The 13088-nt window shown below is 56.6% G+C and overlaps 3 protein-coding genes across 12 annotated transcripts in view; 2 read left to right on the top strand and 1 right to left on the bottom strand.

Moving 5' to 3' along the window:
• TAF6 (TATA-box binding protein associated factor 6) overlaps window positions 1-1882 on the top strand; it is a 13493-nt gene extending 11611 nt beyond the window's left edge. For all 6 annotated transcript variants that reach the window (XM_072837169.1, XM_072837165.1, XM_072837163.1 and 3 more), the window contains exons 13-15: window positions 462-635; window positions 860-1057; window positions 1316-1882. In XM_072837169.1, the coding sequence (XP_072693270.1) occupies window positions 462-635; window positions 860-1057; window positions 1316-1696 (753 nt within the window). In that variant the 3' untranslated portion in view covers window positions 1697-1882. The remainder of the gene's footprint in view (window positions 1-461; window positions 636-859; window positions 1058-1315) is intronic.
• On the bottom strand, window positions 1767-5860 carry AP4M1 (adaptor related protein complex 4 subunit mu 1). 2 transcript variants are annotated; one of them, XM_072837172.1, is made up of 16 exons: window positions 5725-5860; window positions 5445-5516; window positions 5260-5348; window positions 4812-4918; window positions 4636-4732; window positions 4394-4504; window positions 4235-4315; window positions 3949-4011; window positions 3776-3842; window positions 3626-3679; window positions 3378-3484; window positions 3182-3276; window positions 2898-2942; window positions 2611-2661; window positions 2400-2511; window positions 1767-2299 (listed from the first exon to the last, which is right to left on the bottom strand). In XM_072837172.1, exons 2-16 carry the CDS (start codon window positions 5500-5502, stop codon window positions 2078-2080), a joined length of 1359 nt encoding a protein of 452 aa, XP_072693273.1. In that variant the 5' UTR covers window positions 5503-5516; window positions 5725-5860; the 3' UTR covers window positions 1767-2077. The 2 variants fall into 2 exon arrangements, with proteins under 2 accessions (XP_072693273.1, XP_072693272.1); XM_072837171.1 differs by lacking the exons at window positions 2898-2942; window positions 5725-5860 and having other exon boundaries at window positions 5445-5672.
• On the top strand, window positions 5416-13088 carry MCM7 (minichromosome maintenance complex component 7). Of its 4 annotated transcripts, none has more exons than XM_072837159.1 (15): window positions 5416-5962; window positions 7056-7135; window positions 7429-7593; window positions 7769-7893; window positions 7980-8160; window positions 8465-8602; window positions 8908-9057; window positions 9241-9355; window positions 9445-9576; window positions 9827-9910; window positions 10194-10587; window positions 10879-10962; window positions 11538-11706; window positions 12440-12549; window positions 12714-13088. In XM_072837159.1, exons 1-15 carry the CDS (start codon window positions 5932-5934, stop codon window positions 12913-12915), a joined length of 2160 nt encoding a protein of 719 aa, XP_072693260.1. In that variant the 5' UTR covers window positions 5416-5931; the 3' UTR covers window positions 12916-13088. The 4 variants fall into 4 exon arrangements, with proteins under 4 accessions (XP_072693260.1, XP_072693261.1, XP_072693262.1 ...); XM_072837160.1 differs by lacking the exon at window positions 5416-5962 and adding an exon at window positions 6412-6486; XM_072837161.1 differs by lacking the exon at window positions 5416-5962 and adding an exon at window positions 6480-6950.

Here is a 13088-nt window from a genome sequence, read left to right as displayed (position 1 = left end):
CCATGTTCCCACCCTTCCCCTACACACACAGAGGTACAGTGTTCAGCCAGCATCGCTTGTCTTTTATTCACTCATCCCATTTTTGCCTCATATATTCAGAGTTTAATACTGTTGGGTAGATGGAGACCAAGGCACCAAGAGATTAAGAAAGAAGTAAGAGGTCTTAACCCTCAGCCTATGTCCCCCGGACTGGGCTGCCCCCAAGGTTTCTGCATCCCTGTGCGCCATTCTGTGCAAGGTGTCCCCCTATAGACCAGCCACCCCTTAAAAACCACCAGCGTATTCAGCACGTTGCCCCATTACACCAGTTGGTGCTTGGGTTTTCCTCTCACGCACACTGCTGTCCCAGGCATCTGGGACACACAGAAATACCAGGCACTTTCCTTTCTCAGCCTTCCCTGGCACACTTTCCGAGGGTCCCAGCCTTTCCACCTACCGGCTTTCCTTTGCTTTCTCTGCAGAAGCACTGTGCCCCTGTTCTGGCAAAGCTACGCCTACCACCTGACAATCAAGATGCTTATCGGGCAGAATTTGGGTCCCTTGGGCCCCTCCTATGCTCCCATGTTGTCAAGGCCCGGGCCCAAGCTGCTCTGCAGGCTCAGCAGGTCAATAGGACCACTCTGACCATCACTCAGGTCAGTGATGGGTAGGAGGGGTTTGGTGGAGAAACATGCAGGAGGGTGGGACAGGGCCATGGTTCCCTTCAGGGCAGGGACTCACAGACACAAGCTTGGTTTTGTAAAACACAGGGTCCTCTGAGCAGTGTTGGCTGAGTCTGGGCCCTCTTTAGTGAGACCTGCTGAGGAGCAGCAACAGGTGCCTTTCCTTGCTCTTAGACCTTGATGCTTTCTTCTTGCAGCCCCGGCCCACTCTGACCCTCTCACAGGCCCCTCAACCAGGCCCTCGAACCCCTGGCTTGCTGAAGGTCCCTGGCTCCATTGCATTGCCTGTGCAGACACTGGTGTCTGCGCGAGCTGCTGCCCCGCCTCAGCCTTCTCCTCCCCCAACCAAGTTTATTGTGATGTCGTCATCCTCCAGCGCCTCATCCACCCAGCAGGTACTAGGAACCATGTAGGACCAGGGAGGGTGGGGAGCATGACCAGGGTTACCTCCAAGTACCCCGTTCCCTCTATGCCCAGAGAAAGGAGCTGGAAGGGGCATTTTGAGAAGGCCCACAAGGCCATGGCTGCTTGTCCTGAGCGTGGCGCTCAAGTTAGCAGCAGCCTCTAGGCTCCTAAGGACCTCAGCATCATCAGCTGTTCCTCTGGAGCAGGTGGATCCTCCCCCATGCAGTGTCTTTTCTTTCTACCCCCAGGTCCTGTCCCTCAGCACCTCAGCCCCCGGCTCAGGCTCTACTACTACCTCTCCCGTCACCACCACGGTCCCCAGCGTGCAGCCTATCGTCAAGCTGGTCTCCACGGCCACCACTGCTCCCCCCAGCACTGCGCCCTCTGGTCCCGGCAGTGTCCAGAAGTACATCGTGGTCTCTCTTCCCCCTACAGGGGAGGGCAAAGGGGGCCCCACCTCCCATCCTTCCCCAGCTCCACCCCCATCCTCGGCCCCCTCCCCACTTGGGGGCAGTGCCCTGTGTGGGGGGAAACAGGAAGCTGGGGATAGCCCCCCTCCAGCTCCCGGGACTCCAAAAGCTAATGGCTCCCAGCCCCCTGGATCTGGCTCTCCTCAGCCTGCGCCTTAATGCTGTCACACATCTGCCAGCCTCCTGTCCCCAACTCTCTCTCTCTCCCACATACACACACACACGTATATATGCTGGGTGGAAGGAAGTAATAGTTTGCTTCCTCCATGTTATTATTATTATTATTATTTTTTAGATATTGTACAGCCAGTTCCTCAGAATAAAAGTTTGATTTGTAAGTTCTGATCCACCTCGTACCTTCCTGTGTCAGGTACCACAGGAAGGTCAAACTTGTGGACCAGGACTGGTCTCCTGGCCTCTCAGGACTCAGGACTCTTCGGCCAGGTCTGTAGCCACAGGCCAGAAGGGGAGAAAAAACACCCATCATCCTCCATTCCACGGACTACCATGTTTGCTGCCCATGTCCCCATCTGGAGAGCCTCAGATCCGGATGACATAAGCATCGCTGTGGCTCAAGTGTCGCACCCACTTGTGGGGGCTGGTGCTGCCACAGGGTCTGAATGCCAGCCTGAGGAAGCGAACCTGGAGGCCTGAGCACGTGTGCCGGGGAAGTTCAAAAGAGAGGCTGGCGGGGCCCAGGCCCAGAGGGGCCGTGGTAGAGTGTCCCTGGCCAGGAGGCCCAGGGAGGCCTGGAACATCCATCTGTAAGGGACAGAGGCCAGGGAGGCTCACCGTGAAGAGGGACAGGCTGGGGCTTAATGTGGGGTGGAAGAGAGGGTCTTAGAAAGTCAGCAGCTTGTACCTGGAAGAGGCCCGACAGCTGGGAGCCACCTTGAACCCGAGGCAGGTCCCAGCGAAGTGCTCCCTCCCCCAGCTCTGCTTTCTGTTCAGGGCCACTCAGCTCCTGGGACAGGCTGCAGTTTGAAGGAGACAGGCACTGCGCTCAGCCCCAGCCTTCATGAGGCAGGCCAACTCCCTACCTCCCCAGTCCACTCCGTGGCTCACCCACTAACCTGACCACCCCTCGTGGCAAGGGAAGGTGCAGCCTGACATTGAGAGCTTGGCTACAAAGGAAAAAGGAAGAGAGTCAGCCCCCGGAAGGCAGGGACTCGTTCCCACTCTTAATGTCACAGCTGGGGCTCAGCACAGTGCTGCCCCATCCTCTTCCCAAGCCCTCCTGCCTCTAACTGAACAGGATTCCGAAGCCAGTGGATGCATCTGCAGGTGGGAGCAAAACATATGTGAGCACTGTGTCCCACCCCACAGAACAGAACCAGGCTTGGCCAACCCCCACTCATACCTCTTTGGGGGCAGGTCACATCGTAACTTCAGGTAAACCTGGAGCCTGGGTAGAAGGGCACAGTACTGTTATGCACTGGCAGCTCACCATCCCTGCCCGGCGCCTCCATGCTGGGTGGGTCGTGTCCCAAGCAGTGAATCCACTAAGGGCTGAGTCCCTGTGCCAGGAGGGCATCTTTTTCTGACTTCGGCCCTATTACCACCCCTCCTCCACAATGAGTTTGGGGAACATCTCTGTATCAGCTTAGACTTCAGAGCAGTTGCAGGACAGGAAAGTGGTCTCACCTGCCTGAGCCTCGGTCCCACTGCACAGAGGGGAAGAGCCTGAAGGGGAGCGGGGAGGGGAGGTCGTCTGAGAGTTGGTACCGCATCACTGTCAGCTGAGACCAGATAGGAACGGAGATCAGTTTGGTCTCCTCACCCCTGAACTGCCTCCCTTCCCCGTGGTGGACAGAACATGCTAGGCCAGCCCAATCCTGACCTCGCCCTGAGGTGGCTGCAAGCGCAGAATTCGATGAGACTCAAACTCTTCCAGAAGCACCGAGCTGTGAAATGAGACCTCGTCCACCCGGATTCCTGGTCCATAACCTGGAAGGAGAGAAAGTCTCCTCCTCGAACCCACATGGGAGGGGTGAACACCCAGGGGAGAGCCGGGGGAGAACCTGTCTCTGTGTTCCAAACAACTTCTGGCAGTGACCTCTATGGAGGAGAGCAAGACCTACTTCTCACCTCTCAGTTCTGACTTCCCCACACAAAATTCTTCTGTCAGGCCAATGCGCATCTCTGTCAGAGGAAAGAATGTCAGAAAAGGCTGCCAGATACCACCATATACAGCACTGAGGAGCTGTCTGTCCCAAGCCCCGCCCTGGGACTTCTCACCAGAGCCACTGGGAAGAAAGCTCTTGAGCCGGATCTCTCCCTGCACGTCTACCTTCAGCAGTGAGCCCTAAGAATGGCACAGAGGTCAATCCCCAGGTGACACAGCCCCTGCTCCCAAAACATTTCCCAAGTGCCATCTGTCCTCAGTTCCAGACTTGGGAGCCCAAACTTACATTAGATGCTATCAGCACAGACAGCCTCTCAACCACATCCAAAAACACTTCATTCTTCTGGCTCTGAGGAAGAGAACGGATTTGGACACTTGGAGGCTGAACAGCCTGTGTTCTAAAGTGGACAGGCAGAAGGGACAGGGCAGTGGAGTCTAGGACCCGGGGGGGGGGGGGGGGGGACACACGGGTAAGGAAAGGGATTATCCACATTTGAGGAATACCAGGCTCTTGGTCTCTCGTGTCCCAGAAGAAAAATCAGAGGATCTGAATCCATCACGCCCCTGCTCACCTGGTCAGAGCGGCTGGCCAGGACCGGGCGGCTGGCTGCAGTGCTGGGGGCCACTTTGCTCTGCTGTGTCTCAGCCCCAAACTGGAAAGCACCCAAAGCTATGATCTTCAGGTTTCACAGTACCCACCAGCCCTCCTCCTCCTATTTCCCTCAACTAACCAAGCCAACGCTGCTGAGGTCAAAGAGGCTGAAGGGCTTGCTGACCACAGCCTCTGTCTGGATGAAGTTCCTCAGCATCTCCATGGATGTGGTCTGCACATAGCCATAGTCCTGTGGGCAGAGGAAGGACAGCCTTTGGGTGGTGAGTGGAGGAAAAAGGTGAAAGTGAATGGACTTAGTTTTCCCACCCCAGCCCACATTTGCAGGGCACTGGGCACTTGGGGGAGACCCCTGGCCCTCACCAGCACTTCATCCAGGAGTTCGTAGACAAGAGCCACGTTTCGGGAGATGGTCCCCTCACTCAAGGAGCCACAGTAGTCGCCCAGGAGAGTGGCCAACCTGAGAAAACAGGGCTGTGTGTGCATACCCTTCTACGGTCGTATCCCCGCGCCCAGGTGCCCAGCCCTGCCCTCCTCACCGGGAGAGCAGCTCTAGAAGGCTGAAGGGAGAAATGTTTTCTGAAGTCGTGGCTACCAAATAGAGGCCGCTGTGTCTGATGTGAATGAAATGACGGTCATCGTGGTGCTGAGGCGGAGGCGAGGAAGAGAGCGTTAGGAAGACATGTGATTAAGGACCCGCGAGACTTGCTAGCGGTGGGCCTTGGGGCGAGCCAGGCACCTCGCCCCGCCCCGGGACCCAGCTGCCTAATGTGGAAGTGGAAGTGGCCCTGGTACCTACCCCGGACTGGCGGAGCTGCGCCCCGTAGAGTGTTAGCGCTCCAGAAACTGTCGCTCGGATTACTTGGCAGAACGTACCCCCCGCCCCGCCCGCGCCCCCCAGCGGCAGCTCTCAGGGAAACGGTCCTGGGAGGAAGGAGGCGCCCCCCAGCCCTCCGGGAGCCTACCCCAAGCCCCGCCGCAGGTTACCATGACAACCGGGGACTCATCTCCGGGCAGTCCCGTCAGCTTCCGGTAGAAGAGCTCGGCCACATCCCGACCGCCACTGTCCCCGCGGACTGACCGGGTGGAAGGACAGCTAAGGAGTCGGCGACACGGGCGGGCTCTAGGGCACTACTCCCACCCAGGCCTCCCGCCCCGCAGGTCAAGGATACAATCCTTGTAGATGAGCGGGTCCCCTTTGGAAGACAGAATGAAGAACTGGGAGATCATGGTGGTTGGAGAGTCTGCAAGGAGACAGCGAAACTTGGGCCTGCCCCGCCCTGCGGCCCCGGAACAAAAGGACGCGCGTAGGCTGGTCCTTTAAGAGCAATTTCTCTCGGTCCGAGCCAGCTCGGACCGCGGGAAACCCGGCGCCCGCCGCGCCCCGCCCCGCCCCGCCTCTCCGCAGCTCGGGTGCCCGCGCCGCTGCCCCGTCACTCAGTCCAGACTCACCTGGTGATTGGCCGAAGCTATGGCCTGCGGGAGAGTGGGAGGGGCGAAGGGCCTCCTCTTTGATAGGCCCGCACGCGGCGGCGCCCGTCACGTGGGGGGCGACGTTTCGCGCCAATTTCGGTTGGTCGGCAGGAGCCCGCCGCGCGGACGCTTTCTGCTGTCCTGGGAGTGAGCGCTTTGAGCCCGCCAGCTGCTGCCGCACGGGCGATGGCAGTTAAAGACTACGTGCTCGAGAAAGGTGAGGATATGCAAACTTGGGAGGAGCGGCCTGCGCGGGAAGCCTGCGGTCCAACACCTGTTGGCGTGAGCCGGCGTCCTGGGGCCCCGGGGCGCGCGGCCAGAGGCAGGGTCGAGAGGCTGCAGGGCAGAGGCAGACGGTGCGTGGGAGGCGCGCGGGCCGCCGAAGTCGAAGAGCCAGTCATGCCTGGGGAAGGAGTGGCGGGTCGCGGTGGGCGGGGGAGGGTCGCGCCCAGGAGAGACCGGGACCTCAGGAGACCCAAAGGGCTTTCCGCCCCCAAGGACAAGGACCCCGGGTCCCCCCTCCCTGCGCGCCCTTAGACATTCGGAGCGCCCGCGCCCTCTCGAGACGCGCCGGAGTCCCGGGGGCGGGCGGGCCCCGGCCGCTGAGTGCCGGGATTGGCCATTTTAGGCCAACCTCTAAGCGGAAGTGAAGGCGGGCGGAAGTTGCGCGACGTCGCTGGAGGGAGTGTCGTCTGTAAACAGTGTCCTTCCGCGCCGCGGCCTCGGAAAGAGCTGCTCAGGGTGGGGGCGTGCCTGAAACTGGGGGGCTTCGCGGGAGGCCGAGAAAGGAGGTGGTCGGGTGGGACGGAGTGGCCCTTGACGAGCCGGCCAATCGCCGGACGGGCTCCCGCCCTGGGCGGAGGAATCCCGGGCTGTGAGGCGGCTGCATCTGGGCCCATGTGCTTCTTTGTTTACTAAGAGCGGAAGCAGTGGCGGGAGAGGGGGTGGGGTGCAGGCTGGGCCTAGTGGAGAGACTGAGGAGACCGAAGAAAAAGAGGAATCTCAACGCGTGGAAGAAAAACTGAGAACCTTGAGCTCAGAGCGTGTGGCGGGGTGTGAAAGGCCTTTGGGAACGAGTACTGAGATTTGTAACCAGGGGAGACACTGGGATTCCCTGGGGGAAGGTTTTGGGTAAAGCTCCTGACTGCCCGGGGCCCCTTCTCTAGGTGAGAATAGACCTGTTAGAAGGAGTTCTGCTCTACTTGGTAAGAATTACGAAGTAAAAGCGAGTTTTTTAAAGAAGCGTATCAAGGGGTTTTGTGGTAAAGTATCTGAAAGACTCATTCTCATGATTTACGTTTTCCTTGCAGAAAAGGTTAAGAAATTCCTACAAGAGTTTTATCAGGATGATGAATTTGGCAAGAAGCAGTTCAAGTACGGGAACCAGTTGGTGAGTCATAGAAAAAGTGGAGGGAATGGGTGGTTGCTTAAGGAGCTGTAAGAGGTGGCCTGGCTTGCTTCAGTAAGTGTACATGTAGGTAACAGCTTCAGTGTGATTCTTAATATTTAGTAAGTGGAAGTCATTCTGTGTGGGTAATGAGCAGTGTGTTCTTTAGAAGTTAGAGGGCTGTCTTTGGGGGGTTGAGAAGTGAGTATTGCTTTGTCTCATGCTTCTTTCTACCCTTGTGGGTGGGGGACACTGCTGACCATGGTGTACACAGCTCTGTCTCGTCCTTACCCCAGGTTCAACTGGCTCATCGGGAACAAGTGGCAATGTACATAGACCTAGATGATGTAGCTGAGGATGACCCTGAGTTGGTGGACTCCATCTGTGAGAATGCCAGACGCTACACCAGGCTCTTTGCTGATGCTGTACAAGAGCTGCTGCCTCAGTACAAGGAGAGGGAGGTGAGTGGTTGCAGGACAACACAGGGCAACACAGGTTGCTTTCCAGAAGCTTCTCAGATACTGGTTTTTCAGAGTTGGCAGAAAGGGGGCAGTAATTTCTGCCTGGTTCCCTTTGTGGTCTTTCGTTCTCTAGTCCTGCCACACGTTTTTTCTTCTATCTTTCTTTTCTCTTGAGGTGGTAAACAAAGATGTTCTGGATGTTTACATTGAACATCGGCTGATGATGGAACAGCGGAGCCGCGACCCTGGGGCAGCCCGAAGCCCGCAGAACCAGTACCCTCCCGAACTCATGCGCAGATTGTGAGTGGTCTCAGCGAGGAAGGCTGTGGAAGCTTGTGCAAGCTTGTGCTTCAGAACCTTTGTAATGACTCTTTTCTCTCCCTTAGTGAGCTCTACTTTCAAGGCCCAAGCAGTAACAAGCCTCGTGTGATCCGGGAAGTACGGGCTGACTCTGTGGGGAAATTGGTCACTGTACGTGGAATTGTCACTCGTGTCTCCGAAGTCAAACCCAGGATGGTGGTGGCCACTTACACTTGTGACCAGTGTGGAGCAGAGACCTACCAGCCGGTATGTAGGGAGCAAGGAATAGGAACATATTTAATTGTTAGTGGTTTGCCCCAGAATTACTTTTAACTCCTGGTAGTTATCTGTTGTTTGCTGTGTTCGTTATGAAACACAACTGTGTGTTTACTTGTCATTGTTTTTCTGGTCCGTAGTGGTCTTTCCATCGTCCTTTATGGGTTTTTGGTTCCTATGCTTATTGACTCAGGACAGGTCAAAACGTTGGCAGTGTGCGATGTGTGCTATGGGGAAGAGGAAATGTTGACTCAGGTGACGGACTCATGGCTTTTTGCTTTTTCTTGCATTCTAGATCCAGTCTCCTACTTTCATGCCTCTGATCATGTGCCCCAGCCAGGAGTGCCAGACCAATCGCTCAGGAGGGCGGCTGTATCTGCAGACACGTGGTTCCAAATTCATCAAATTCCAAGAGATGAAGATGCAGGAACATGTGAGTTTGTGGTATGTGGCCCAGGGAGGGTGGGGTTCTGGTGTCCACTTAGGTTCTATAGTCACAGAGCAGAAGAAAGAAAGAACAAAAGGGGCTAAGGCAGAGAGGTCACCTAGAGTGGGAAGGAGGTTTAACTTGAACTTTATAGTTGAGTTGGGAAGGCGCAAAAATCTTAGGCTCCCTCCAGTCGGTTCATCTGAGGCTGAGAAGTAGGGTATGGGATGCCTGGGCCCGAGAAAGAGGAGGTCCTTATAGATAGGCTTTGTATTCCTTTCTCTGTGCCCATGGGTCTTCTCCCTTTGTAGAGTGACCAAGTGCCCGTGGGAAACATCCCTCGTAGCATCACCGTGCTGGTAGAAGGTGAAAACACAAGGATCGCCCAGCCCGGGGACCATGTCAGCGTCACTGGCATCTTCTTGCCCATCTTGCGCACTGGGTTCCGACAGGTGGTACAGGTGAGAAAAGGGCTTGAAAGGAGGAGGAAATGTTCCCCTTTCTCCACTCTCACCGCCTCCACAGAGAATTGTCAATGATAAAGTAGCACATAAGGTTTTTAAGCAACTCCTGAGGGAATCCTGTTAACAGGAACATTAAAGGGCCTTCATCCATAAAGATGGCCCTGGGTTTTCTTGCCCAAGGGTCTCCTCTCTGAAACTTACCTGGAAGCCCACCGAGTTGTGAAAATGAGCAAGAGTGAGGACGACGAGTCTGCGGCTGTAGAGCTAAGCAGGGAGGAGTTGAGGCAAATTACAGGTGAGTCCCCTGGGGGAGCCTGGGAACACAAACTACTTCCTGGCCCCCACCCCTCATCCCTCTCCCAAATACTCTGAACTTTTCTGCAGAGGAAGATTTCTATGAGAAGCTGGCAGCCTCCATCGCCCCGGAGATCTATGGACACGAAGACGTGAAAAAGGCCCTGTTGCTCCTGCTGGTGGGAGGGGTGGATCAGTCTCCTCGGGGCATGAAGATCAGGGGTAAGGTGGGGAAATGAGGGGATGGTTGGCAGGGAGCAGGATGGCAAGGACCAGTACCCTGTGACACAGATCAAATCTGTGATGCTATGTCCCGGGACAAAAAAAAGAGTTAGCCTCTTGGCTTCATGGGCCTGGGGAGGGATGAGAAGAAACGGTACTGGTTCCTGGGCAGAATCTCAAAAGAATTGGTCTGTTGTTTGGCACTTGCATGGACAGAAGGCTCATCTGGGGGCTTCACCCCTTCTTCCAGGCAACATCAACATTTGCCTGATGGGGGACCCAGGTGTGGCCAAGTCCCAGCTGTTATCCTACATCGATCGCCTGGCACCCCGCAGTGAGTAGCGGAATCCTGGGAGGGGTGCATGTACCAGATGGTGGGACCCTGGCACTTAGTCCGTCCCTTGGGTGGGGGTGGGGGTGGGGTCAGGGAGGAGAGGGCTTTCCATTGCATACACTTGATTCTTCACTGCCTCGCAAAAGCCTGAACCTAATAGGTCGGTAGAGTGCTCCCAGGAAGACCTCATTTCAGCCCTGTTCTTGCTTCTTTCCTTGTTTTATTCCTTTTCCTCTTCCTTAGCATGTCTGCTTTTTTTCCTGTTCCTGATCCTGCCGTGTAGGCCAGTACACGACGGGCCGGGGCTCCTCAGGAGTGGGGCTCACAGCGGCTGTACTGAGAGACTCTGTGAGCGGAGAACTAACCCTAGAGGGTGGGGCCCTCGTGCTGGCTGACCAGGGAGTGTGCTGCATTGATGAGTTTGACAAGATGGCCGAGGCAGACCGCACAGCCATCCATGAAGTCATGGAGCAGCAGACCATCTCCATTGCCAAGGCCGGCATTCTCACCACACTCAATGCCCGCTGTTCCATCCTGGCCGCCGCCAACCCTGCCTACGGGCGCTACAACCCTCGCCGCAGTCTGGAGCAGAACATACAGCTTCCTGCTGCGCTGCTGTCCCGATTTGATCTCCTTTGGCTGATCCAGGACCGGCCTGACCGGGACAATGATCTCCGGTGAGTAAAGCTCAGCACTCCAGGGGACACACATCCCTGATGATCCGTAGGGAAGGAGAAGACATTGGAAACTCCTCGGTTCCCTACTTACAGAAATTCCCTTCTTAGTGTGGGAGCTAGACCATAGTTCTTTAGGAAAATGGAGGTCAGGAGAGAAATACTGGCGAGGGTTTTCTGAGAGAGACTCCCAATTGCACTGTGAAGAGATGGTAGAGCTGAGGCATGACTAGAGCCGGGCACAGGGTGTGGAGTCCCAAGGAGGTGGTTTCTATTTGCCTCTGCTCTTCCCAGGTTGGCCCAGCACATCACCTACGTGCACCAGCACAGCCGGCAGCCCCCAGCCCAGTTTGAGCCGTTGGACATGAAACTGATGAGGTAGGAGAGCCAGGGAGAAAGGCCAGGATGCACGTGTCCCCCCACGTAGTAGCAGTTGGTGCCGTGTGTGTGTCTCCGGGAACACAGGGTGGTTTTCACTATCGCCCCATGTCTGGGGCTGAGGACAGGGAGTCTGGGCACCCCCAACCTGGCCTCACAAGAACCTGGCATCAGAACCTTTCACACCAGCTGCCAGTCTCCAGGTGGAGGCAGGTTCAGATCTTAAGTGTAGTTGGATGCTGCTCCAAATATTTGCCTGTTTGCTCCCCAGGGTCTGTCCAAGGGGTCCCAGTAATCACTTAGTTCTCCTTCTCTGTTACCTTGTTCTCTTGAAGTAAGAGAAGTCCTAGCTTCAGGGAGGGGGACTTGACCATCTTTTATGACAGATGTATTTATGTATTTTTATGTATTTATCTTATCTAAGTCCTATAAAAACTCTTGGAGAACTCCCATCAGTGATGTTCAAGCTAATTTGTTTTTCCCCCACTTATATGGCAGGGAGGGGTGTCCTGTAAGTGTTTTTCTTAAATGGAAAACTCTGGGTCCTGCTTTCCCGGGAACCTTCTCTCCCATAGACGTTATATCTCCATGTGCCGGGAGAAGCAGCCCACGGTGCCTGAGTCCCTGGCCGACTACATAACAGCAGCATATGTGGAGATGAGGCGAGAGGCTTGGGCCAGCAAGGATGCCACCTACACATCAGCCCGGACGCTGCTGGCCATCCTGCGGCTGTCCACCGCCCTGGTGAGCGTGGTGGGGGGGGGCCATCCGCTGCTTACCGGGCCCCCGCCTGCTCCGCCCCAGGCCGCCTCCCTCCCACTCAGGCCCTGCCGGTGCTAAAGTGCTGACAGTGCAGATAGCGGTCCTCCGTGCTACCGCACTGTGGGTACTTGCTGCTCCGGCAGGGCACGCACGGCGTTCCCGGAGGGAAAGGTCTGCGCCCACCGTTCCAGCCTCACCACGGGATGGACAGGGTCGCCTCCACTCCCTGGGACGTAGGCCCCTCACTAGAAAGCGGCCTTTGTGGCCGCACGCCTCGGACCTTAGTCCCGGGGGCTCCAAAGTGCTGTTCGTGCAGGTAGTGTGATTACCTGACCTACTGCTGAGCTAGCACTTCCCGAGCCCCAGGGATGCGACCTCTCTGCCAGTCGCCTTCTTGGCCGAGCTCCCCCTGCCCTGTCTGTCCCGCTGTGGGGGAGCCCCCGGGGGGAGCTCAGAAGGGTCTGGTCTCCCTCCCAGGACAGCTGAACCCCGGGACTGGCCAGCGTTGAGAGGCGGAGACTTGGGCAATTGCTGGACGCTGCCCGCGCATTGCACTTGTCTCGGTCTGACAGTGCCGGCCCCGCACTGCAGCTGCTGGGCGGGGGGTTCTCCTCTCAGGGTTGGGGGTGCCTGGCTTCCAGCCGCAGCGAGGGGGGCTCCCTGACTTGCTTCCATTCCCTCCTCCCGTTCCCATCTCTCCCTACCTTCCCCGCAGGCGCGTCTGCGGATGGTGGACACAGTGGAGAAGGAAGATGTGAATGAAGCCATAAGGCTAATGGAGATGTCAAAGGACTCCCTTCTGGGCGACAAGGGGCAGACGGCGAGGTGAGTGGTATGAGCGGAGAAGGCAGCAGGAGGTGCCTTGACTTTCTCGAGCAGACTAATCTTTATCTTTACAGCTTCTGCATCCACACGGGGGGGATGTTGGCCTCAGATCCTAACACTGGCCTGGGGTCCTTTGCTCTTACACAACACCCATGCTCTTCCAGGACCCAGAGACCCGCAGATGTGATCTTTGCCACTGTCCGGGAGCTGGTCTCCGAGGGCCGAAGTGTGCGGTTCTCAGAAGCGGAGCAGCGCTGCATATCCCGAGGCTTCACGCCTGCCCAGTTCCAGGCGGCTCTAGATGAGTATGAGGAGTTAAATGTCTGGCAGGTTAATACTGCCCGGACACGGATTACTTTTGTTTGATTCCATCCAGCTTGTTAGGCATTGGGGTCCCCCCTTGTGCTGACCCACCCCTCCCTCAAGAGACCTCATGATGCCTTTGAGGGGAAAGGAAGACCCCCCCCCCTTTTCTCCTGAGCTGCACTTGTTTTATTCTTGCTAATAAAGTGTTTGTAGATTGCTATATTCTATTCAAA

Source organism: Canis lupus, chromosome 8 (assembly GCF_048164855.1).
Source record: "Canis lupus baileyi chromosome 8, mCanLup2.hap1, whole genome shotgun sequence".
Classification (NCBI taxonomy): domain Eukaryota; kingdom Metazoa; phylum Chordata; class Mammalia; order Carnivora; family Canidae; genus Canis; species Canis lupus.
Note: the sequence above shows the minus strand (reverse complement) of the source record. Positions and strands in the feature narration are given on the sequence as shown.

What these genes read in the sequence shown, in the direction of transcription:
- AP4M1 (XM_072837172.1), bottom strand. Translation starts at nt 5,502, where the DNA reads ATGATCTCCCAGTTCTTCATTCTGTCTTCCAAAGGGGACCCGCTCATC. An exon ending in TGGGACCGAGGCTCAGGCAG is followed by an intron (nt 2,943 to 3,181) that starts GTGAGACCACTT and finishes CCTTCTACCCAG; the next exon opens with GCTCCAGGTTTACCTGAAGT. An exon ending in TGTGACCTGCCCCCAAAGAG is followed by an intron (nt 2,662 to 2,897) that starts GTATGAGTGGGG and finishes TTTCCTTTGTAG; the next exon opens with CCAAGCTCTCAATGTCAGGC.
- MCM7 (XM_072837159.1), top strand. Translation starts at nt 5,932, where the DNA reads ATGGCAGTTAAAGACTACGTGCTCGAGAAAG. An exon ending in GAGCAGAGACCTACCAGCCG is followed by an intron (nt 8,161 to 8,464) that starts GTATGTAGGGAG and finishes CTTGCATTCTAG; the next exon opens with ATCCAGTCTCCTACTTTCAT. An exon ending in TCGGGGCATGAAGATCAGGG is followed by an intron (nt 9,577 to 9,826) that starts GTAAGGTGGGGA and finishes CCCTTCTTCCAG; the next exon opens with GCAACATCAACATTTGCCTG.